General features: G+C 38.1%; 1 protein-coding gene and 1 pseudogene across 1 annotated transcript; one reads left to right on the top strand and one right to left on the bottom strand.

Annotated features, from left to right (window-relative positions):
• Positions 1–1685: 1685 nt before the first annotated feature.
• On the top strand, positions 1686–27022 carry Chmp4c (charged multivesicular body protein 4C). The gene is made up of 5 exons (XM_076836306.1): positions 1686–1875; positions 21370–21547; positions 23959–24073; positions 26613–26766; positions 26958–27022. Exons 1-5 carry the CDS (start codon positions 1686–1688, stop codon positions 27020–27022), a joined length of 702 nt encoding a protein of 233 aa, XP_076692421.1.
• LOC143382315 (small ribosomal subunit protein eS24 pseudogene) lies at positions 19700–20115 on the bottom strand (annotated as a pseudogene).

Genomic DNA, 27022 nt, shown 5'->3' on the forward strand with positions numbered 1-27022 from the left:
AGGAGGAGAGAGAAAGGAAGGAATAAAGGAAGAAGAAAAACTTTTTTTTTTTTTTTTTTAAAGAATATACTCATAAAGTTTGGGCCAACTGGTCATTAATGGGAAACATAATAGAATATGTATACACTCAATTTTTAAGGGGCTTAAAATCTAATTAAGAAAGCAAGTTTAAAACATGTTTATGAATTTTTGTAGCTGGCTGCAGTTACTGGGAAATGGTAAGCTCATTTGTGTGTGTGTGTGTGTGTGTGTGTGTGTGTGTGTGTTGTATGTGTGTGTGATGTATATTGGTAATTTCCTATGAAAACGTTTAATTGTTTTAGCAAACTTTGATGCTAGCTATTCCAATGTTGGATAAAATGGAATAATTTGCTTCTTCTGTGTTAATATGATGGCAGACAAAATTAGGTTCTTGATCTTGGGTATCAAGGTGAATTTGTTAGTATAATGAATGCTGTTTTCCCCTTTAGCAGTGGTTTGCTAACAGTTACAAATAGGTTCTGATGATGTTGGGTAATGTTGCTCAAAGAGGGCTGCATTATGCAGTGGACCTTGCTAATCTTTGAAAACTGGAACATAGACTAAATTTCACATGCCACTTCTTTGTAGCATACTCAACACAGGTTTTTGACTACATTGTATCATCCATAATCATTACATATATTCTTTCATTTTACCAAAGTCTTTGCTTGCAGCTCTAATAGATGGGACAAAGATAATGAGCATGACCTAAATAATGTATCTTTCCTCTAGGACGGTTTCTACTTTTTGTTACTTAAGTGTTTATGTAAAGGCATCTGACAAAATTCAAACAGAAGGGAAGCTCCATTTAAGGTTATTGATACACTGCCAATCACACAGAAAGCTTCAGATTTTTAATTATAGACATCAATGCAACCACTAAACACACTGAGAAGTCCTGACTTTGGAAAACAAATAGCCACCATCTTTCTCTCACTTGAAAATATGTAAAAATAATTTAGATACACTCATGCCAACTGGCTGGTGCTCAGCCACGTACCAACCTGCCTGGACTACACAAATGCTGACCAGCCAATCAGACCAGCTGCTCTTAACTTGCCCACACACCTTCATGATAGGGGCAGGCAAATGTCCTGGAAGCCACACACCTTTACCTACACGACACACACTTGGAGGAAAATATCTGAGTATTCTTATACACAAGAACAGAGACCTGAGTGGGCGCGCGCGCGCACACACACACACACACACACACACACACACACACACACACGATCTTGTATTCCACGTAGGCAGAGCGCACTTGTTATATCCTCGATCAGGTACCGCACAAGCCCCCTGGAGCCATTCGCATCCCTGGGTGCGTCCCCAGCGTGGATCAGGCAGCAACTTTGGCGCAGTCTTCCTGCCCCTTTCAACTTTTCTGTGCTCTCCCACAACTCCCAGAGGGCGGGTGGCGCCGGCTGGCCGCCTGGGAATGGGGTGCCCTCCCCTCCCAGTAGCGCTGAGGGGCGGGGCCGAGTAGGCAGCCAGGAAATGCCCAGAAGTGTGTGTCACCTGCGCCCGCAACTTGTTGATTCCCGGGAGAGTCGCCTGTTGGGTCTGGACTTTCTCGCCCCCTTGTCCCCTAGGCGCAGCCCTGGGGAGATACGGAATCGCCCCGGAGACGCCCCGGCACAGCACTACCCCCCAGCTCCACAGCCATGAGCAAGTTGGGCAAGTTCTTTAAAGGGGGAGGCTCCTCTAAGACCCGGGCTGCTCCCAGCCCCCAGGAAGCCCTGGCCCGACTTCGGGAGACTGAGGAGATGCTGGGCAAGAAACAAGAGTACCTGGAGAACCGAATCCAGAGAGAACTGTCCCTGGCCAAGAAGCACGGCACGCAGAATAAGCGAGGTAGGCTGGGGTCGCGCCCCCAGGCCGTAGCTCTCCCACCTACCTCTGGCCCTTCCTTCCCTTGGGGACCATGGGGAGCACAGCACCCTGGTCCCCCAGGCGGCAGGGTTTGCTTTACAGCCTTTCTAGGAACTGATGCTGGACCCCAGGGCCCGGTGATGAGGGTAAGCTGAGCAAGGTACTTACCTGTATGGCAAAATGTAAGAGAGCTTCCAAAATCTCGAAATGTGCAATGCTTTTATGCCATATTTAAAAGACTCAAATTAATAATAATAATAATAAAAGAATCCATGAAGGACCCCAAATCAAGTGTTCAAATCAAGTCATGATCGATATTACTGATTCTTTTTCTCTGGTATCTGATATGTTATTCTATATGACACTTCTTTATTTAAATTTTTTTTCATGGGATATTTTGTTTATTATGAATTTTTGTATTAATTTTGAGTTTTAGTACATATTGCAGTAAATGTTATTTATCTTGAATACTGAATTTTCTGACACTCTCTTCAATTTTTGCTTCTGGCTTCCCTCTCCCTAGCCCAGCCCTTCCACTCCAGTACTGCACAATTAAGTTTTCTGCTGTATGTTTGTATACCAACACAAATCACACATAAATCTCGAGTGAAGCATATTCTAGTTTGTTCTGGCTTACTTTGCTCCTCAGACTTTGAAAACTTTGGCTGGCTGTTGTGTAGTTGAGATCTTTAAAAAAAAAGTTGAGGAATTACATATTAAATTTCCTATCACTGGCTTTTACCACACACAAGGGACTTTGAGTCAGTAATGATACTTGGTTCTCCTGTTGCACCTTGAACTCTTTGTTCTTTGCCAGAGTTAATTGGTTTTTATAGTATATGGCTTTCTCTCTAGGACTAGATCCAAATGGTACCCATGGCACATGTAAAAATCCAATGAGAAGATGAAGTGGTTTGCTCTTATAATATCAGGCAGACACAGAAATAGAAGTGATAGAACCGGACTTTGCTTACCTCCAAACCCTAAACATCTGCATCTTCAAGTTGGGCTTTTTTATTCATGAAGAAACCCTGGGAAGATTGGGCTCACTCTAATGATGCTGCCATTGTTTAAGGCAGGAAAGGAATGGTGTCTCATGGAGTTGAACTTGACAGCCTGCTTCTTCTTGTAAATGCAGGCATGACACTTTTATGGCCAGTTATTACTGGCAATGAAAAGGTCAAGTTTCATTTTTCTCTTCTATTGCATATATCTTTTAGTCATATTAAAGCTTGTTTTAGAGCTAAATAGTGGTTTCTATTTTTACTTTATGTCAGAAAATATTTTAGGAAGTTATTAAATGGCAGTTTCTAAACTGAGACCATATCATTATGGGTTGCTAAAATGTCACTGGTCAAAAATGTCACTGGTCAATCTGTTACTCCTCCCTTCTTCCTCAATTTGATATGTACTCTGACATTTGCTTAGTGTCTTTCAAGGCATCTTTCGACTTTGTCATCTATTTGGATTTGTATGTAGTTTTGTCTGCTGTGGTTGCTTAGTAAATATTGGTTTAAAATGATCATAAAAACTGAATATCTCCTTCAAGGAACTGGTAAACATGTAGGTTTGCTTTCAGAGAATCACATGTAAAATAATATGTGTTTTATTACTTCTTTTTCCCCCCAGAAATGTCCTCCAATTGGCAATGCACTAAAGTGCATCAAAAGCTGACTTTGTAAAGACAAAGAAAATTAAAGACATTGCTAAGAGCACCAATCTAACTTCCTTGAATCAGGGAAATTACAGATGCAAGTGTAAAGAATAAGTCACCAATTGGTGTTAAGAAATTCATCCATTCTTTACCATTTATACTTGGAAACTTCACAGGTGTTATCCCAGGCCTGGTTCTGCAGTAGCCCTTGCAAGTAAGCAGCAGAGGCTGATTAGCATCAGGCCATCTATTGTATAAACTATGGAAAGAATTCAGTCACAGCCCTGTGCATTAGAAATGCTGTTAATATCAATATCTTCAAAATGTACAAGATAAAACCAAATGCTGAATGTTTTCTTTGATATAAGGAGGCTTATTCATAGTGGGATTGGGAGATGGAGCATGGGAGGAATAGATGAACTCTAGATGGGGCAGAAGGGTTGGAGGGGAAGGAAGAGGACTGGGGTTATAAATGATGGTGGAATGTGATGATCATTATTATCCAAACTACAAGTATGAAGACACGAATTGGTGTGAATATATTTAGTATACAACCAGAGATGAAAAATTGTGCTCTATATGTGTAATAAGAATGTAATGTATTCTACTGTCATATAAAAAAGAAAAAAAATGTACAAAATAACTTCATATACAACTAATTACCTCTGTTAGCCACTATTTTCACACTCGTAGTAACTTAAAACTCTGTATACTCAGTACTAAATGGTCCCCATGCTGCTTTATGTCATTGTTAGAATGGCTGTAATTTACATTGTAACCACAGTGAGATAGTGAATGTGCAGTTAAAGCTTTGCTTCTAGACTTGGTTGGTCAACTAACACCCTGCCAAGTTTACAGCTAGCATTGCATTAAAAACTAAAAGTTCTTCAACAAACTGTTTCTGTACAACAGAAGCCTTGACAACAATCTAAATGCCCACAAGGAGTTTTACTGGAAAAACAAGTAACTTCTAAGTTAGCAAGTGTTAGAAGTGGGATCTCATTGGTGAAATTGTAGATTGGCTAAGGTAGATTTAGAGACACTTCCTTGTCCCCCATGTACGAACTCATGAGAAGAATCTACTAGGTACATTACTACTTAAAACCAGGTGTATCTGAAGTTTGATCTCAAATCAGTGTGGCATCCTGTCATTGGTTCTGGTGGATATCTGATTTGAGTGCATCTCCCATAGGGCACAGCACCTTCTAGGAAATGTCACTGTCAGCCTCAGTGAGCCTTTCAAACAATGTGTGTTGGAGCATCTGAAGGACATAGAGTTGGGAATTTATTGAGCTTGTGAAACAGATTGACAAACTGTTTATGTTTGCTTACCAGTGCATGCTTATTTAATAATGTATTTGCAGAATTTAGTCAGAATTTTGTTTGCATGATCACTTGTAGAAAGGCAGTGCAGAAATATCTAATTCTCCTCATCTTAAACTTCTTTTGAGGTTACCATAAATATCTATCAAAAGAATCTAAGTATGTATAACCAAATTGACTTTGTGATAACCATAATATCATGATATTCAAGGTTCTATTGGAGGCTAGGGATATAGCTCAGTTGGTAGAGTGCTTGTCTCACATGCACAAAGTCCTGGGTTCAATCCCCAGCACCCTCCCCTCCCCTGACACACAAAAAGGTTCTGTTGGTCCAAAGGAGTATCACTTAGAGTTGGATACTGTGGTGCATGTCTCTAATCCAGCAACTTGGAAGCTGAGGCAAGAGAACTGTGAGTTCAAAGATTAGCCTTAGCATCTTAGCAAGACCCTATCTCAAAATAAAAAATAAAAAGGGCTGAGAATATAGCGTAGTGGTAAACTGTCCTTGAGTTCAATTCTCAGTACCAAAACAAATGAAGAATAACAATTGGAGCAAGATTCATAATTTAATTTTTTAGTTCTTCAGATTACTATCACATAACACCTGCTTTACAGCTAGTGCTCTTTTTTTATACAAAAGCCAACTTACACATGGTTTAATATTTTTTCCCCTTTCTGAACTCTGTCACCTACAGCAGTTTTTAGTCTTGGCTATATAATAAAGTCACTTGGATGCCTGGAGTCTGCTCCTGTAGATTCTGATATAACTCTCAGGAATGGGTTTAGGCATCAGACTTTAAAGAAATGCTTCCAGCTGATTCTGCCCTGTTGCCAGGTTTCAGTATCAGAACTCCAAATCCATAGTAATGTTAATGAGATAGAAAAAACAGGACTTTTACTCTCCCAGTGCTTCCTGGCCCCTTTCACATCATGCCCCCGTGGCAATGATTATTTATACACTTCACTGGGATATGGCAAGTCACCTGGAATTTCCATGCCCCAGGCTGGTGGGCCTCCAGAGTGTCAATTATCTTAGCTCACTGCAAACCTCTGCTGCCACATTGGTTTGGCAACATACCTTAGAGGTTACTCTTCTAATTCCTTTTTGAGGTCTTTTTTATAATATCCCTGACAGCTGGCCGTAGGGATTTTGCTCAAGTGCAATTTCATGTTTTAACTTTTATAATTTAATATAAAGGAACTTGGTGTCATAGTTAAGAACCTGGCTTTCAGAACAGCCAGGCCTGGGCTTGATTTCTAGCCCTGACTGTCACTTAGCAACTCTGTGACCCTAAATCTGACACTTGGAACCTCTCTCATTCTCCATTTCTTCATCTGCATAATGCAGCGATAACAGATACTTAGAGTTGTGAGGATGAATGACATTTCTGTGGAAAGCACTTGGTATACTGCTCTATAAATATCTGCCTTGGTATATCATAGTAGCATTTTTTTTTTTTTTTTTGAAGCTGAAGTCAGCCCATTTACTGGCCCAGATTTTTGTCTCCTTGAATAATGTTGAATCAATGTACTATATCTCCTTTGTAGGACAACAATCTTTTCTCTGAGAGTCCTTTTCCTCATTCTCCTCATTTTTATTCCCTTAGCAAACCTCCTTTACTGTGCTGAGATTTGTCCCCCAAGGCCTAGTTTACAGTGCAGCAGGTGAGACGCCCAGGACACACCTGTGTGACCTGAGTGAGTGCTGCCTAGCATTTTGTGCTCCTTGTCTTCTCACCCTAGTCATGGCCCTGATGCTTGTCTTGTTGAGGGCTGAGCAACAACCCCAGATATATAATTAGATGAAAGAAGTGAATTCAATTTGTGGCTCTCTGTAGGCTTCCGCTTGCTGATCTCATAGGTTAATCGAAAGAAAAAGCTGAGACAGACAGGAAGTAAATTTGTCCCAAAGCTCTCCTTGGTAATATTACATATGATTCAAGTGGAAATCTGGTGCTGAGGCTGCTCCCCCGGTTCGTCAGGTTGTATGGTGAAGTGAGTCGCCCAGGCAGAGCGTCCTCTACTTGAATGAACTATCTTGCTTTGGAGTCTGGGCTGTGTGGACTGACAGGGATGGATTTGCTTTCAGAGTCATGCTGCAGACATGGTCGGGTGTGTGCACAATCCCACTCTTATGTCAGTGATAGGAACCTCCTTGGTCTCTTGATTTTGCTTTTAACTGGACTTGTCATAGGGCTGAATTCTTCCACGCTCACTCACCAGTGACCACAAGGACTTCAGTGTGAAGAGAATCACAACACAGCCAGCTAACACTGAGGGCAAAAGCATGGCTCAGGTAACCGCAGGACCCTGGCAGAAGTCCCCTGGGTGATATAGCTTACCTGGTGACCTCCTTTCTGAAGAGTTTCTCAGAATGTGGCTCTCCAATTACCTGCATTAGTGTTCCTTCTGGATGCTTATTAAAATGTTTGCTCACCAGAACTTGCTAAATTTATTAGGTGTGTAGTCCAGATATCTGAATTTTGAGGAACCAGCTCAATGATTCTGATCCCCACCACACTTGAGGGCCTGTGAAATATTATTCAGTGCTCTATTCAACTGCAAGAAACTAATCTCTATTCTGTTTTCTTCCCTTATCCTGTATCTCTTGATTTTCTCCCTCTCTGTTGTCATTCAGATACCTGGATGAGAAAAATATTTACCTATCATCCCCTCTGTTTACTTCTGAAGAAACAATTGAGGAGCTTCTGGCAGATCCTTATAGCCATCTGACTCAGTTTCTTTTCTTTTTTTATGACCCAGTTTCCTTAGGGACATTTATATGTCCATAGGTGGTACAACTCAACCAGTTAAGGAGGGTTTCAGATTTATCTAGTATTCAAATTACAACTGGGCATTCTCATATATTGCTCTGTTTGCTTTTGTTTATCTGATTATCTTGTACTATACTCAATATTTCAGTGCCTGGAGGAGAAAAATAATTTTTTTTACTGGATGATTAATTAATACCTAGGGCAGGTCTTCCTCCCCAATCAACTGTCCCTCTCTCTTCCAGAAATACAGATTATAGAAATGTGAAGAAATGTGATCCTTCTCACAGCCTCTACTCCACCCACGTTTCTCTTCCTCACATAGACAGTTACCCCATAGTGGGGGACCCTAAAACATCTGCCCCACACCTGACAATCCCCCTTGCTTAAACTATGATTTTAAAACTTCTCGCCCCCCCCCCCCACTGCCTCTGTCTCCCTCTGATCCTGACAAGGATCCTATTTTGACTTAGGCCTTTACTCACACACCTAGGTACGGACCAGCACAGGGTTCCCTGGGCTTGTTATCTCTTTTGCTCTGTCAATACATCCTCAGTTTGTGGATACTTTTTCAGGTGCCCAAGTGACTTACTTTTTTAAAATAGATTTGGAAAGAGTTAAAACTCCTAGCCAGGTGAGGACCATCTCCTCTTATGTAAACCAACATGTCAAACTTGTATTTAGTGCTTTACATTTATTTCTATTAAACATTCTATTTTGGGTTAAGAATTTTAACTAAAATTAAATTAAATTCGTAATTTAAAATTGAGAATTTTTAATTCCAATTTTATTGCCCTTTATATGAGCTCTTTCTTTTAGTTGAATCAGCCATAATCAATCTTTTTGTTGTTACAGAGATATTTGTTAAAATATCAAGTAAGACAGAGAAAAGGACAGAACCTTATGGCTTTCTACTGGAGACTTCATTCCAAGATAACTTCTGCATGATTGCGACATTGTTTCATCTAAGATTCAGCTATCCCTTGATAGATCAGCACTCAATGAGTTAGCTCATTGAGTGAGCTCACCCACAGTTGTTCTTAATGGTGCCGGCATGTTTCTCAGTGTTTAGAGCTATTCATTTTAGATAATTTTCAAAATAACAGGAAAAGAAAAAAATGTATGCTATTCTAGACAATGAGATAGAAGGTCAAATATCTAATATTCAGGTTTCGAAACTTAGATATTTAAACTCAGTTATTCATCTAACTATGAATACACCTGACCTACATTTCAACTCATTATCATTTTGCTTATCCCACTTTTTTCTCTTTTCTACACAAAATGCTCTTAAGTACCTTGTGAATCTCATACCTAAAACCAAACTATCTTCACGTGCCTGGGGATCATGGAACTGATAGTGTGTTAGATTCATCAGATTCACTAAAGAGCTCTTCAGAATGCCATAGTAGGAGATTCTATTTCAAGAGATGAGGTTTCAAGACTGTGGTCCTCAAAGCTTTCTGTATGATTTTCTGTGCTAGATTAGAAAGCCAGCAAGTGAACTTTCCTTGAGTCAGCATCCAAAGAAAATATGCCCATAAGGTTAAACAGTTTGGCATTTTTCATTTTTGGTAACTCATATGGACTTGTTAGTAATCACAGTCTTATTTTCTAACTTCTCAGAATTAAAGTGTACGATATTACAGCTCTAAAATTGTTCTGTCATGTACGTGTGGCACAGATTTTGACAATTCACTGATGCATTCTGGCCACTTCCAGAAGAACATTTGGGACTCTTTGTAATGTTGCATAACACTACACCCACTTTTCTAAAACATTAATGAATTCGAAACAGTATTATGAATATTGAAACTTTCATTATTATTCTTCATTTAAATTCCACCAGAGTGGGAAGACACTATATTTGGGGAAACATGTATGTTAAGAAAAGAATGTGAGTTTTCTTATTGTCTACTATTTTTTTTTTCAGATTATTGAATTAGACAAAATAAGATAGAGTAACATAGAAAATCTGTATTAACCTGTAACTATACCAGAGTCAGAGGACTTGATACAGTTTCAAGAAACTATGGCAGAAGAGAACTGTGAGCTTACCCACATGTGTCCTTTTTTATAATATTTATTTTTTAGGTGTAGATGGACACAACACAATGCCTTTATTTTTATGTGGTGTTGAGGATCGAATCCGGGTCCCACCCGTGCTAGGCAAGTGCTCTACTGCTGTGCCACAATCCCAGCCCCCCACATGTGTTCTTAAGGTGTTGGCATGTTTCTCAGTATTTAGAACTATTCATTTAAGATAATTTTAAAAATAACAGGAAAGGAAAAATGTATGCTACTCCAGCCAATGAGATAGAAGGTCCAATATCTAATACTCAGTTTTTTTAAACTTAGAATTCTTTGCTTTATAGGTCAGGTTTGGAATGGGCATGAGTGAACTGTGCTTTTGTTCTGTTTGTATAACAAGCTTGATTGCATGTGAATGTACTTTTTTAATTATCCCAGATACTTAATATAACAGATAATATTGAGGACTTATTATTATTATTTTAAATCACATTCTTGATCTTCCCCCTTAGTAAATGTAATCAGGTTAATGCTTTCAGTACACATTACCAGTGATTTTAGTCTCTCCTGCTTCTATGGATTATCCTTTGGTAGAAGTTCTAACAAACACACTAGACAACCAATGAGCTAGCTCCTCAGGTAGGGACAGGCCCCGCTACCATAGCCCTGTGCAACCTCATTAATCTCTTCCTCAGTCTAGCAATCTAGTGACTTAAAATACCAACCCTGTAATCACTACCCACAGAAGAAAACTCACTCAAAAAGGAAGCAAGCAAGAATGGTGATTCTAAAATTACAGGCAAAGAAAAGGAGCTCATTCTCTATGAAAAGTTAGGAATCCTGCATTAGAAGTGAAATCCTTGATTAAAAATTAAAATTTAATGTCAAGCATCTAGCTTAAAGGAAATGAAGTCTTCAAAAGAAGTTTAGAGAAAAAAAAATATGCAACCCAATGTTTGACAAGCACTTTGGACATTTTGTTCTCTCTTTAAATAATTCCCAGTGAATCTTTTTGACTTTTTCACAGAGTGTTGTAGGCTACATAGTCATAATGGGTGTGTCTTATTTTTCTGCGGCTGTGACATTGTTCTGTGGGCCTTGCTCAGTAAGCATGCTATTTACATTACCACTTATTTTGAATTTTTATTTGTTTCTTTTGAAATAGAGTCTTGATAAGTTTACTTGGCTGGTCTCAAGACATCTTCCCACCTGAGCCTCCTAAGAAGCTTGGACTACATGCACATAGTACCACTCATAGCTATACCATTTCTTTCCACATATTTAGCACATACAGAGAGGAAGTAAATAAAACCTTAGAGTTTGAACAAGAATATTATCCTAATGCAAAAGTTACACTCTGTTAACTGTAGAGAGAGAGAGAGAGAGAGAGAGAGAGAGAACAAAAAAATTATGATTATGTTAAACTAATTTGTATACTTTTCAAAGATTGTATATGCAGCCAGGTGTGGTGGCCCATGCCTGTAATCCCAGCAGTTTGGGAAGCTGAGGCAGGAGAATCACAGTTCAAAGCCAGCCTCAGCCAGTTAGCAAGGCCCTAAGCAGCTTATCGAGATCCTGTCTCAAAATAAAAAATAAAAAGGTGTGTTGGGGATGTAGCTCAGGGGTAAAGTGCCCCCTGGGTTCAATCCCCAGAAACCCCCCCCCACACACACACACATGAAGATTCACACATATGAGATCCCATGTTATATCATTTTGTGAGCTTTAAATATTTAATAATTTTACTCATGAAAACTATCTTGATTTGTTGAGTGTTACTTGTCTTTGAAGAATTAGAGAATAGTATAGTGTGATATTAATTTCAGGATAAGTATATTTCTAAAGAGTTTAAAATACTAATACTCATCTTGAGTGACTCCAAAATTTGTTGACCATAAGTTCTCAAAGGAGTGGTCATAAAGTCATAGACAGTGAGATCTAAAAGGAATATGGTTTGTTGGTCCTTGAACTTCAAGTGATAGAGCAAATTCGTGGTTACTTGCATAGTGCTTCAAACTATTGCTGCATCATATGAACAAAGAATTTTTCCAACAAGTAGAAAATAGAACCACATTAAATATATACATAACATTTAAATAACATATTACATACATAGATGTATATATTACATCCCAAGTACACATATACCCTGTAAAATTAAGCATAAGAAGCTATTTCTGTTTTTTTCTGTTAACATTTGCGGATTTCATATTCATACCATTTTTCTTATATTCTAGGTGACAGGAGGTCCACAAAGATTACCAATTTGTGAAGTTATGAATAATACTAGTAGCAAGTAAAATATTCAGTCAGTTATGTATTCTGCCTAGTGTCAAACAATTAATTAGGTTTTCACAAAGAATATCAAGTAGATTTTAATTAATGTATTGGTATGTTGTTCCAATAACAGATCACTTCTACTTGCCTGGCAATTGACCTCTATAGCAATTAATTATAAGGGATGAGAGTTTCACTGGGTATTTAAAGTAAGTCTTTTTTGCTACATTTCTGCTTTTTCTGTAGTTCAGGGTTGATAGCGTTTTTGGATCATGAGCTTCCCCTTAGGGTTTTCATCCTCTAATATTCTCCTATATGCTATCCTGACAGCAAGAATGGCCTCATCCTCAAAAGCAACCGTGAACCATTTAGAATGAGGCGATGAGCATTTTTTTCTGTTGGAAAATCACTTTAATTGTCCTTGTCTATTTGTTCTGTATCTGGCGAAGGAGGAGGGCACTGATCAACTTATCTTTTGCACTTTGTAATATTAATCAAACACTATGTTTTCAAATACAAAATGAGGTCCAAAGTTGTGGGATTGCTCACTGCAGTATTCCACTTCCAAATGCTCTTTCCTCAGAAAACCTCTGATTTAGCTTCTCCAATCTCATTCCCTTTTACTGTTTTCTCAGGCATCTGTCTTGCCATTGTATAATCCCATATTTCATTGTTGTGTTCCAGGCTTTTTTTTTTTTTTAGTTTGCTATTTACCCTTCTTATGACATTTAATATTGGGAGACCTCTGAAAATATGGAGGTTATATATAAGATCCAGCTGGTGTGGCAAGCTGGGGTGATTTGCTCTATTTGTGAGGTTTATAGTTCCTGGTGTCCAATATATCTCAGCCAGAAACTTCATATTGGTATGAGATTTGCAGTAGGAGAGAGGTCATGTTTTTTTTATCGATCAGTGTATTGAGTATACGTGTAGATAGTCACTAGGCTTTATCTACATTGCCTCCTCTCTGAAGCCTTCCCTTACCTGAGAGAGAGAGAGAGAGAGAGAGAGAGAGAGAGAGAGAGAGAGAGAGATTGATTCAAATCTCTCTGTGTATCCACTGTACTGTGTACATGTTTCATTCTCACTATGACTTGAGAGGAGAATGTTACTTATGCATGTTACTGTCCTTGGGGGCAGTGCCTATAACATAGCAGGTGCTTAATAAATGCTTCTTTTATTTATGTGGTGCAGGAATCCATCCCAGGGTCTTGCACATGCTAAGCAAGTGCTCCACCACTGAGTTGCACCCCCAGCCCTAATAAATGCTTACAGCATAGTGAATAAGCAATTGAATGCCCATTTTGTATTTTGCCTTTCTGAGTTTGTCATCTTGTTCCTTTGTTCCTCTAGTTCCTAAAAGTGCCAGGCATGTGGTAGATCCTTAATAGGTGTGTGTTAGGTTACTGAAATAAATGAATAAAGAACATTCTTTGAATGTGCACAAACCGAGGAAAATTCATAATGGGATGTTCTTGGTTAAATGACTGTTAAAATTTCCTAGTATTTTCTCAGCTTTTTCCAATCTAACCTATGACTTTGAACAGAAAGATTTTATTTTTATCCCACTTGTAAAATTCTTGTGACACTTATTCAGATTGTGCTTTCTGAGAACTAAAATCATGTACCACAAATGGAAGGCACTGACTGCTTAATTTACGAGGTGATTTGTATGTGAATATGAACAGGGCTTACAGTAAACTTCCTCAAATAAAACCCGATCATGAGATTCCCCAGTTAAAAACAAAAGATGACATAACCAATTATCTGTGACATAGCTCTCTTAAGAACTCTCATAACTGGCTTAATCTTCAGACCCTCATCTATTAGTTCTTCCTTCCTTAGAGCTCATCCATTCATAGAGAAGAGCTGATGTAATGCAGTTTCATATTTTATGACCAGGGTTGTCTGAAGTCACTGGATAAAATGGCTCCTAAAAGGTTCTTCCTGTTTGCCAGGATTAGCAATGCACACATTTATACATCCTAGATGAGAAAACAGGCTGACCTTTAAAACGAACATACCCTATGCATTATTCAAGCAATGAAGCTACAGCCCTTTTTTTTTTTTTTTTTTTTTTTTTTTTTTTTTTTTTTTTTTTTTTTTGCTATTTTAAGTTATTTGGAGCACATGCTGAAAGTCGTCCTCCTTTGGCAGCAGAGTTGCATAGGGTGGCTTTTATTTTGACTGAAGTGGATAGTTCTTGCATTTCATTCTCAATCTCTGGTGGTCAGCAGTCAGGACTCTCCTGTATTGACTTACGTTCTCCTGAACATAAAGCACATTGTTCTGCAGCTCCATTGCTAAAGGGACTTCACTATTATGTGAGAAGACGAAACTCTTGGCTGATTCTCCACCACAGAGGAATACAATAGGTTCTTTTGTTTTAGAAAGAAAGTTGCCCAGTTCTCACCAGCTGCTTAAAAACACATGCTGGGAGTCTGGAAAATGTAATTATACCTTCCAAACAGGTTAAACTACATGGTTCTAAAAGTATCCTTTGCCATATCAGGAGCTATGCTTGATTTGCAGCATTTGTTGCATGCCTTCTCAAAAAGTCATAGTAGTAGGGCCCGGGTTGTGGCTCAGTAGTAGAGAGCTTGCCTAGCATGTGTGAGGCACTGCGTTCAATTCTCAGCACCACATATAAATAAATAAAATAAAGGTCCATTGACAACTAAAAAATATTAAAAAACAAAAGTCACAGTAGATGTGAGATCTAGTCATGTAGGAGTCATTGGTTTTACCTATGCAAGATTTATAAAAAAATATTTAAATCAGTATTTAAAATTAAAATTTGGGGACTTTGCTTGCAAATCCATATTTCTTACTTCTTTGGTATATATGGGGGGCTAGGCCTGTAGGTCTGCAGGGCAGCCATAGACAGAAGCCCAGAGGTGCTGCTTCTATTAGATCATGCACATGCTCTCTGGTCTCTGGGTCCCCCTTACTTCTCTTGAGGTCCTGAGTCTGAGGCTAGTGTCCAATGCCCTGGCACTGGATTTTTTTTTTTTTTTTTTTCACTAGAGGTTGAACCCAGAGGCGCTTTATCACATTGAGCTACATCCCCAGCCCTTTTAATATTTTTTATTTTGATATAAGGTTTGCTAAGTTGCTGAGGCTGACCGTGAACTTGCAATCCTCCTGCTTTAGCCTCCCGAGTCATTGGGATTAGAGGTGCATGCCGCTGTGCCTGTCCTGGCACTGTTTTTTAATGTTACAGTAGAGAAACATTTCTCTTTCTCATAGGACAGAAAAGGAAGAAAGCCCTTTTCCTGACCCTCTCTCTGCTTCACTTACTTTCATTACCTTCCTGGCTCTGTCTGAGTTTGGGACTCTGGTGCTGGCCAATCTGTAGTTTGCAATATGGGAATTAAAGTTGAAGTCCCAATCCTGGGTGAATTTTACATTTCTCCTAAATATTTTGAGAGGCAGAAACCATGTGTTAACATAGGCATTTAAAATCGTGTCCGAACCAGAATTTATTAATAATTACCATTTTGCAAATGGTGAGTTCATATTGTGTGTATTTCCCTGTTGGGGTTTCGACAGCCTATGAAGGAAATGGCCATAAGGACAAAGACCCCTAATATTTAGTTACTATGCAGTATGTGCCAGGCATGGCACTAAGCATTTTACTTGTGTTATTTCATTTAATCCTTAACAACTGAGTGAGTTATAGTCCCATTAACCACGAGGCTAAGCAAGTCATTTAAAGCCATATAGTTGTATATAGAGGGAGCCCAGGTTTGGAAGCAGGCAGCTTCTCAGTTCTATTGTTGTCTTCTAGGTGATATTTTTCCAGTGAGGGGACATCAGTAAGGAGAGTTAAGGGTACACATTAAGATTATTATGCGCAGTTATTAAATGGTAAAGATAGGATTAAAATATAGGTTTGGAGACTCCAAGACTTCTTTATACCAAATTATATTTCTTAATTTTAAAAAAATCTATAATTTTTACTAGGAAATATGGCATATTTCTTCATGGAGAACTTGTAAAATTTTCTGGAAGGAAATGTTCTTGGGTCAGTAGGTACAACTGCACAGAACAGCCTGGCAAGTGAGGGAGGAGACCCCCTGGAAACGTTCCAGAGTGCTGGGGGAAAAGATGTGTATTTGCTAGTCAGCTTTTTAGGATTCTCTGCTGGAAACCATGGTTTGCTGTACCTATTGAAATGCACAGCTGTTTTGTAATATTGTGTTCCTATTATGGTGAGTTATACCGAAAAAAAAATAAGTAATTTGTTTTGAAGGGTTATCAGAATTGGGATAGACAATCTTATTAAGAATGTTATATAAATCACTGTCATTGATAGTAATATTTAGTGGCTATGCCCCTGTCATTCACAGGGGCTATATAAATGATCCCAGTTCTTATAACTCCCAGGCCTGATTTAATCCCCATTCCCAGAACAACAAACTAAAGCTCAAAGAAGTGAAGTGACACATCTGTTAAATTGGGCAAGAAGGTCCGCACTCCATACTCTTTTCACTGGACCATGCTGTTATTGTACTGTGGGCACAAAATCATGAAATTCATTTATTTAATATTAATTTATTCCATCATCTTTAAAATGGCTTATTGTAGTATGTACTCTTGTGTTTTTTTTTTGTGTGTGTTAAGTGGCATAAATCGTATCATGCACACAAAGCACTTTGCACCAGTTTGGCATATAGAAAGTTATTCAGTAAATGTTACTTTTTGTTATGTATATTATTGACCCAGTTGTAGGAACTGGACAAGCTACTGGAGAAACAGAGACGTAAGATGCTCTTTCATCAAAATGTTTATAATTAGGCACAGGAGAGATGGAACAGAACAGATTTTACAAATAATTACAGTACAGTGTGGTAGATACAGCAATAGCTGTGGATCCACAGACAGAGGGATAGCCCAGGGGATCAGCTGGCCATTCTCCCTGTGCATTGGAGAAAACCCTCCTACAGATTGGTCATTAATGTGGTAAGGCTCTCTTAAGTGTGATCTTGTAAGAAGTTCGTTGAGCCAATTGACTTAAGAAGAAAATGTTTTAGTTCTTTCCTAAAGGACAGATTAAGCAAATAGGAGCTGTTCCATAATTAAATTGTAAATGCTGTTCAATAAAAGCTTAATTGTGGTGCCACACCCAAAGAGGAAAATAGCAGAGCCTGCAGTAACCCTGGACCCAACAGTGGGTAGGGAGGGTGGGAAGGAAAGTCACCACTGCCAGGAGGGAGAAATATTTCACACTCAAAGCAAAGTCTTTCTTGGGCAACTGTAGGAGTCCCCAGCTGTGTACTTGCTCCCTCCTGTGGAAGGAAGCCTGCCGCTTGTTCTACAGAGCTGTGGGCAGCCTTCTCCTTCCAGGAGAGGCTTCTGTAACTACAAGACACACAGCAACTTACACGAACCATTCTAGCCTTTCATTTATAAATATGAACCTACAAGAGACAATCAGAAGCATTTTGAGGAAGGGCAGTTATGCAAAAGCATCAAGGTAAGCAAAGCAGACAATGGAACCCAAGAGAAGAGAGAGAGTTTCAGAAATGAAAGGTGGAAAATAAACACCTTGTATTGTATCTTCAGGGTTCAAGAGGCTATTGCATCTGTGAGACAAGAGAATGCTGCCATAAAAATCTGCAGGTAGAAAATAAGAAGTTAGAAATTAAAAACATAATTTAAAAACCAATTAAAGGGCAAGAAAAAGGTAAAATGAGTATAGGTGAAGATGAAACTAGTAATCAGGAAAATAAAGTCAAGAAATTCTCCCTGGATATAGATCAAAAAGATGGAGAGACAAACTAATAGGGTAGAAGATAGAGCCAAAGAAGCTGGTAAGAGGTTTCAAAAGAGAGAAAACAGAATGTTTATGTGGGAACAGGTGATGGTAGAGATAATTAAAAAATAAGTGGGGATTTCAGAAGAGAGTGACAGAAATATTGGAGAAGAGAGAAGAAATAAAAGAAATAATGGAATACTTTTTCCTCAAGCTAAAAGAAATTTTTATTCTAATTCTTCATAATAAAAATGCTTAGATGGAAAAAACAAAAGATAAAAAGGCACATGCCTAGAATTATCCTAGGGAGATTTCATGACTTTAATATAAAAAATAGAATCTCAAATACTTTCAGAGGATAAACAAAAAGGCAAAGCATTTACAAAGAAATTAGAATATTTTTAATCAAACTTTTGAGATGTTGACTACTGTAAAACAACAGAACAGTGTCTTAAAATTTTAAAATATTTGGCATCTAGGATTCTGGAAAAGTCTAAATTATCATGCAAGTTTGAAACAAAATAGACATTTTCAGACCTATAGGTATTCAGAGTTTACATCTATGCACATTTATATGAGTATATCTACAGTATTTTATTTATATGCTAAAAATACTTTGCTGAAAAACAAAGATTCACTTCAGTAAAATTTAAAAAGCCATCAAAGAGAACAATGTAGAATATAAGGAGCAATAGTAAGAAAATAAGCCACTAAACATACAGATTAGTGTAAATAACTAGTGAAATTATGCATATGATGCTTATTATTGAGAAAGAGTCCCTTAAAAAATTGAAAGAATAGCAAGAAATTTGTTAGTCATCTCAAAGTAAAAAAAAAAATTGCAGATTATTTAGACATTGTGGGGTCTGAGGTGGGAAGGGAATCTTGTTTGGGAACAGTAAATTATAGACTGATTAATTTTCAATAGGGTTACAAAACTTATTTAATTATATGTGTATATTTTAAATACAAGTGTATTTGTTAGGAGAATAAATTTAGTATATGCACAAATTATAGTGAAAAAAATGAACAAAAATACTTGACTAATCTACATAAAGAAAAGAAAGCAATGAGGACAAAATATACAGCAATCAGAAAACTCAAAGTTTACAGTAAAAAGACCATATTTTTTAAAATCAATATTGTAATAAATGAGGCTATGGCCACATGCAGTGGAACATGTCTGTAATCCTAGTGGCTCCTGAGGCTGAGACAAGAGGATCACATTTAAAGACAGCCTCAGCAACTTATTGAGGCCCTAAGCAACTTAGCAAAATCTTGTCTCAAAATAAAATACAGAAAAGGCTGGGGATGTAACTCAGAGATTAGGTACTCCTGGGTTCACTCCCCAGTACCACGCCCCTGAAAAAAAGAAGACCAGGAGACCCAACAATAAAAGTTTCAGAAGAGGAGAAGTTCATTTGGGATTCACAATTTCAGAGGTCTTAGTTCAAGTACCACCAATTCCATTGCCCTGTGCCTGAAGTGGGCAGAACATCAAGGTGGACAGGTGTGGTGCAGGACATGGCCACCAGGAAGCAGAGAGAGTGAGAGAACTCCCCTCACCATGGACAAAAATATAAACCCCAAAGTCATGCCCCCAGATACCCTCCTCCTCCAACCACACCCTACATGCTTACAGTTACTACCTAATCTCTATCAAGGGATTAATGCACTGATTAGGTTCAACCTCTCGTAATCCAATCATTTCACCTCTATGCTTTCTTGCATTGTCTCTCAGGAGAGCTTTTGAGGGATTCCTCACACCTAAACCATAACAACATTCGAGTATATGCTATTTTTAATGGGCATTCTAAAAAAGGGTAAATAAAATTTTGAAATAGAGGTCCATGAAAAAGTTTATTAAAAGCAAACTGTAACCAAAAGAAGGCCAAAATATTATTATAAGACAAGATGGAATTTAAGGAAAAAATATAAGTGGGACATAGGATGATATTTTGTGCTGATTTTTTTTAAAGTGTTTGCAGTTTATTAACCCTCTTGTGAAAAACTGGCACAATTGCCACAGATAGTCATGGTAGAGTCTTTACTCTGCATTTTGCTGGCACTAACCCTGGCCTTTGCAGTTCCCCTGACTCCCTTTGTTCTATTCTTCTGTTCCTTTCACAGTTTTCTTGAGGTCTTTTTCTTCTTGTGTATGTCATGTTTTGCAAGTTTATATTTGTATTCACTTTTCTTTGCAAAACCCAAAGAATTATAAGTCATGCCAAAGCCATCACCAAAATGGGTTCTAAATCCAAAAACAAAGATGATGTCTGGGGTGCTCTTGTACATTTTGACTAGATTTTCCTGAGAATCTGTCTTATGTACTGTTGTCTTTCAAGGTGAAGGAAATCAGTAACCATTTGTTCCCTCTGAAGTGGTCAGTTGGTCATGGACTTCCTGGTCTGGATATGAATGTGTCATTCATGATGGTGGCTGATCCTCAGGTAGCCAGAGAGGGACAAAAAGAGCTTCACAGATATTAAATCTATTAAAATCTATTAATTAAATCTATTAAATCTATTAAAATCTATTAATAAAATACAATGCCTATGAGTCTGTGTACCAGTGAAAAAACAATGGAATAAGTAAATTTGTTGGAGTTACAAAAAGCAATTCCTGCAAACAGAAGGAGTTTTCTCCCAGAAGTATGTGGTAATAACTCATCTGCTTCTGTCCAGATCCACAAGCTATTTGAGTTCTTTTGTCAAATCCATTTGATTATCTTTATGCTAACATTCTTCTGCTATTCTTTTCTTGCACTTCCCCCAAATGCTTTATCAAAAATGAACATTTTAGGGGGCTCAGCAGTAGAGCGCTCGCCTTGCAGGCATGAGACCCTGGGTTCAATCCTCAGCACCACATAAAAATAAATAAGTGAAATAAAGGTATTGTGTCCAATTACAACTAAAAAATAAATATAAAAAAATGAACATTTTAGGGCCCGATAATGTTGCCTTTCAAAATGCTAAAGTCAAAGGACTCTTAGTTTTGTGGTTTCAAATTGATACAGGTAAGATTATCTTGCTAAGGGGTGAATAAGAAGGTTATTTGGATATTGTTTCTCTGAAGGCAATGTTCTTTTATGACACCCATATGCCATGTACTCCTTGAGGATGACTCTAACTGCACTGATTTTATGGACACTTGGTTAGATGTAACCTTAATGGCCATTTCTTAATCATTTCAAATCAAGAGATGTATGTTCACACTCCAGGATCTGGTTCCAGCTGCCACCCATTAGTGATCTGGCTTTAAGCAAGTCAATTAATCTGAGTCTCCATAAACTCACCTTTAAGGAAGAGGACTAGAGTTGACAACCATTCAGGTCCTTTGATCCTCTAAAGACTTTTTTTGTTTTGCATAGTTTTACTCATATTTTTATCTTTTTAGAAAAATCCAATATTGACAGAAATTTTTTCTGTGTTATATTTCATGGAATATTATAATTGACTTTTCATCCTCTGTTATACCTTCCAGATCGTTGGAAGAAAGCATTACACAGTGTTTGAGAGGACAGATGTCACCCTTTAGTGTCTCAGGAGTGTTTGGTGTGCGCTTTGTCTTAGGTATCAGCAGTTCTGAGTCTGTGGGTGGTGTGTGTAAATGCCTTGAGTAGTGTCTCTTCCCTTATAAAGGTGGTTCTCTCCCTTGTTTAGCTGCATTGCAGGCGCTAAAGAGAAAGAAGAGGTTTGAAAAGCAGCTCACTCAGATCGACGGCACCCTTTCCACCATTGAGTTCCAGAGAGAAGCTTTGGAAAACTCCCACACCAACACAGAGGTGTTGAGGAACATGGGCTTTGCAGCAAAGGCAATGAAAGCTGTTCATGAAAACATGTGCGTGACTTCGTTCTCCCTCTGAATCATAAATGCCCTCAGTGTTGGGAAAAGCCCTTGAAATTATATGATGATTTTAGCAGGAATCTCTTTACTCATTTGAGGCTCTTTGGCATATTGAATGGAATGCTTTCTCAGAGGTAAATCAGAGGTTGCCGTGACAAAAAAGACGAGGACAAACCAACCAACCATGAAAAAAAAGAAGGGTGTACATTTTTATCCTTCATGTTTCTTAGTTCTCCATGATTGCTTGAAATTCCATCTCTGTACATACCTTAATTCTGTAATTTTTTTAAAAAAACCCTTCAATGTCAACATCTGTGCGGACATTAGAACTGAGGAATAGTGGTTGTCCAACTTGGGTGGGAATCTGAGCTGTTAAAGGGAACAGATTCCAGGTTCCTGGAAGTAGGATAGGATTATTTATTTGTTTGTTTTTAACCAACTTCCCAAGTGATTCTGATACCACCCAAGTTTTGAGAACTTCATAGAATAGATACAGAATATAGAGAGAGTAATAGTTGTGGGAATGAAATTTTATACTTTGGGGCTCAAATTTGCTGGCTTATCATCCCAGCTGCCCAGGGACAATCCCTTGGGCAGATTGCTTTCTCTCTCTTTGATTCAGTTTCCTTATCTGTAAATTGGAAATTTCAGTGAGATGCTAGATGAAATGCACTTAACACAGTTTTCAGAGTAAGCACTCAATAATCATTCATCGTGGTAGTGGGGCTGGTGGCAGTTTAGTTCACACCTACATTGGGAAGTAAATGCCAGTGACCTGATCCTTTCCTGGTGTTAGTCATGACAGTGGAATCTTGGTCAAAGATGCATAAGAGCAATGAATGCCTGAGGGATGTAGACAGATTTGCACAGGATAGGAAGAGTGGAAAAGGCAGAGGCTGGGGCAGCGAAGACAGCCTTGCGAACATTTTCTTGCCTTTGTAGTTCATTAACAATCAGCCACCATTTTGGCAGCTTTAGAGAGGTCATTAGATTCGTTATCAGATTCTAAATTCTCTATGGTTGCTGTAAGCTGGGTGCTGAAATGTACAAATTAGTCTCTCCCCAGGTAGCTCAGCAGCATCACGCCATTGTGTTCCTTTTGAGAAAAATTCACACCCAGCCCCAAACTTTAGCAACACATTTCTCATTCTCCTTTTAATAAATATATTCATTATAGATAAAATAGTAAGTATTAGAGATAAAGGGTGTAGGAGAGTGATAAAAGTATTCTTTTTGATCACTGCATGAAAATATGTCAGAGTACTCTGTGGTCATAGCATATAGAGAGAATCTGAGAAACTCAAAAAGACTATTTCTACTGGGACACAAACTTTCAGTGTTTAGGTTACTTAATAATGAAGTAACCTTGTATCCTTGTATCCAATCAGCTTGGCCTAGTTTCGGAGCTGAAGGAATGATTTGGAGACAGAGTATTAGAGAAACATCTTAGACCCTGGGGACACCAACAACTTAGGCTGTTAGGTTATTGGCCAGTGGGGCTCTGGTGCTAGAAAGTGCCCTTAAGCCTTCTTCATCCTTGGTCCATGGCCACCTCTATTCCTTTGCTGTAGTTGCTGATTCTTCTGGGGGAACCATAGGCCAAACCCTTTACCCCTTAATAAACTCCAGGGGCATCACACTATGGGAAAACCCTCAGGGCATCAGGATCTGAGGTATTATAGAAATTAGATCTCTAGTCTCAGAGTTCAGCTTCTACAAATGCTGCTTTCAGAAAGTGGCTATTGAGAACTGCCATACATAGTTCCATCTTGGTGGTCCCTGGTGGTTCGTGGTATATCTCCTACAGAAGTAATATATGGTAGTATATATCTAAATTTTTACAAATGCCCTTTTAGACAAAATTTCAAAATGGTCCCATAAATTCTGTTATAAAATAATTTGATTTATAGTAACTCCTAAAGGTAATGGATATTTACTTAATATTTAAAATATAGATGCATATAAAGGATTGTTAAGTTTTTTGAAGTGCAAATTATTTTTAAGTTGATATTTATCAACTTTATATCAGTGGGAATTTTTGTTATGCTACTGAAATAATTAAGAGTTTATATTATGGGCTGGGGATATAGCTCAGTTGGTAGAGTGCTTGCCTTACATGCTCAAGGCCCCGGATTAGCTCCCTAGCACCACACACACACACACAAAGTTTATATTAAATTGACTCATTGTGGTGGGGTTTGGTGGTATACCTATAATCCCAATTACTTAGGAGGCTGAGGCAGGAGGATCACTTCAGCTCAGGAGTTTGAGATCCGTCTGGACAACACAGCAAGACTCCATCTCAAATAAAAAAAAAATCCACTAATTTTTCATATGGGATTATGCCTACATTTATAATTTTAAGGTAAAATCCTAAAACATTTCAATGAATTATTATTTGCTAGGGATCTGAACAAAATAGATGACTTGATGCAGGACATCACAGAGCAACAGGACATTGCCCAAGAAATCTCAGAAGCATTTTCTCAACGGGTTGGATTTAATGATGGCTTTGATGAGGTAGGTAACACAATGGCAATGTGGTTTGTGGCTGCTATCCCACAATAGGGTAGCAGCCTAGCGTATTTAGTGGGTAGATTCTTTTGTTCCTTAGAGAATAAATGATATTTGTTGAAAATGTACTTCTTTTAAGGGGGAAATGAACAGTTAGTAGCTCTGATTTAAAGGAAAGATTAATCTAGTTTGGCAAACAGCCTCCTAATTAAGTTTTCAGCTATTAAGGAAAAGCGGCATGTGATTATGTAAAGTTACTGACTTTCAATGGTTGGAGTCAGAATAGCCCCATTAGGAGGGATCGAGTGCTCACACATCTGGGCAAACAAAGCACACTGTGTTGCTTTGCAAAATGCAGGCATCATGCTTTGTAGATGCTAAATTAGAGGTCCGGCTGCCTCTGTTTATTAGTCAGATTATAAAACAACATAATGTGGGGTGGCATTATTAACACATACATTCTGTTTAGATTAATCAGTCTAATAATACAGAGAGGAGGTAATTATGTTGGTGGTGTTTGCACTGTGAATTTCAGCTGCGCTACTCAAAGCATACACAAGTAGGACTAGGGCATGTTTAAAAACATGTCCACATACTAGAATAGCATAGCAAAGAGTCCAACTTCCTTCTATGTGATACTAAAAACGATACATCTAACAAGTACAATGTGGCTCCATGGAATCCTAGAAAGTAAGAATTGAGTGATAACTGACTTTTAAAAATGGCATAGACCAGAGGTTGGCAAAATATGGCTTGAAGACCAAATCATTCCCTTTGCTTGTTTTTGTCTGGCCTAGAGCCAAGAATATTTTTCAGTTTTGTAGTATTGTAGAAAACAACTACAAAGAAGACTATGTGATGGAAAGATATGTGGCCTGCAAAACCTAAAACATTGCTATCTGACCCTTTATAGGAAATATTTGCCAACCCTGGTGTAAACTAACAAGCATGTAATGCATGCATTGTGGCATGGTGGAAAGGGCCCTGGGCTTATAAGGACATCTTAAGTCCCTTTACTTTTCTCACCTGTAGTTTTCTCATAGATAGAATGGAAACTCTTGGATCACTGGATTATCTCCAAAGCTTACTAAGTTCTAAAAATCTTTTCATAAATGATCAGATAAGAGTTTGGAACTGAAAGGCTGAAAATGATGGAGAAGATAGCTACTGTGTCCATCATATTTCCTGAAGAAAACATCAATATCTTTCTGGTGCTGTTGGTAATTGTCAAGTACCCATGGCATTCTGGGCATGCATTCAACATAAAGCAGCTCATTTTGCCATTACTACAGTTACTATGTTTGTTTTTTGAGCAGAACTAGGCATCAGACTATTTATTCTATTGTCATTTTATTTATATAAGCTGAGGAGAAGTGTAAAGCACTTAGCCACACTCATCATGCTGTTTCACATGACCTGATGGTATACACCTTCTTATTTTTTTTTTTAATGTGCAATCTGTTAAATAGAGGTCAACTTTCTGCAAATCTGATACTAATGAATTTGATCAATGAGTACTTGGCTTAAGTATCTCCTCTCTTCCTCCATGGTGTTATTAACCTTACTTTAATATATTTGTTTACATGGCTTTCCCCAAATTTAACCATGCACTCCTTGAATGTGGGGAGTATGGGTTCAATTTTGCATCTCTAGTACTGAGTTCAAACTCTGTCCTAAATTGGTGGAATCAAGAATGAATGAATGAATGAAGAATCTACCTGGTTGACTATAAGGGCATCCCAGGTCATTTCTAATTGTGATAACCTAAAAGATTCAATGATGGTAAATTTAATTTTTGACTCTTGACTTTTTCCTGAGGGGAGCTGATCTCCATCTGAGACTTATGGAGGCAGGTAGATGTGAAATACTTCAGGTTATCTCAGACCTAGTACAAGGTGACGTACATCCTTAAGATCTCAAACTAATGTTGCCTCTCTACAGCTTTTGTTCAGAGAATAGTTTAAGATTAAACCAGACTCTCTTGAACCATTGTTAAAGAAATACATTATACCTGTCTTTGAACTGAAGTTGTATTAACCCAAGCACACACATGATTTATGTTAACTTTGATGATTTGATAAAGGTACCACAGTATCTCTGATTCTTTTTATTTTTATTGCATTATGGTTTTTGCTATGCTTATTGTTCTATTTTCAATAGCATTAGCCCAAATAAAAATATTTATTTCTTCTAATTAAAGTTTCATAGCTTCTCAATAGGAGAAAAGAAGAGAGCATATTGAAAAAATGACAGGCAAGGTGTAAATTTCCCAGAAACTGAGATTATATATTCAGCTAGCACAAATTACTTGAATGGCTGTTTACTGAAGTATTATAAGATTAACTACAACAAATTTGCACAACCCAAAATATTCATTTTTTAATCATTGCTCAGTGTTGCAAAAAAGACTTAGTTTTAAAATAAATATTCCATTTCACTGGGTTCTCACATATCAATTGGGTAGCAGATGTTCTTGTTATTGTGTTTAAGGAAACCCACTTCTTGAAACGTTAACTCTGTAATTCTTCCTTTCTCCTACGTTCAGGATGAGTTGATGGCAGAACTTGAAGAACTGGAGCAGGAGGAATTAAATAAGAAAATGACAAATATCCGGCTTCCAAATGTGCCTTCCTCTTCTCTCCCAGCACAGCCAGAGAGAAGGCCAGCCGCATCCTCCTTTGCACACCGATCTCGAGCAGGTCTGTACCCATCTCCACTACCCGTGTTCTCACAGTTTCCTAAAAATAATAGCCAGGTCCCTTCCTTTAGTACTCATTTACATTTGAGTTCATAAATAAACACATTTTATGTATAATTCATACCTTTTTGTAGGCTGAAAGTGGGAGTGATGCCAATGACTAATTTTTTTTAAATCACTTTCATGTTCCAGCCTCTTCCAGGAGGGTAGAAGACGAAGACGATGGAATCAAGCAATTGGCGGCTTGGGCTACTTAA

Source organism: Callospermophilus lateralis, chromosome 16, assembly GCF_048772815.1.
Source record: "Callospermophilus lateralis isolate mCalLat2 chromosome 16, mCalLat2.hap1, whole genome shotgun sequence".
NCBI lineage: Eukaryota > Metazoa > Chordata > Mammalia > Rodentia > Sciuridae > Callospermophilus > Callospermophilus lateralis.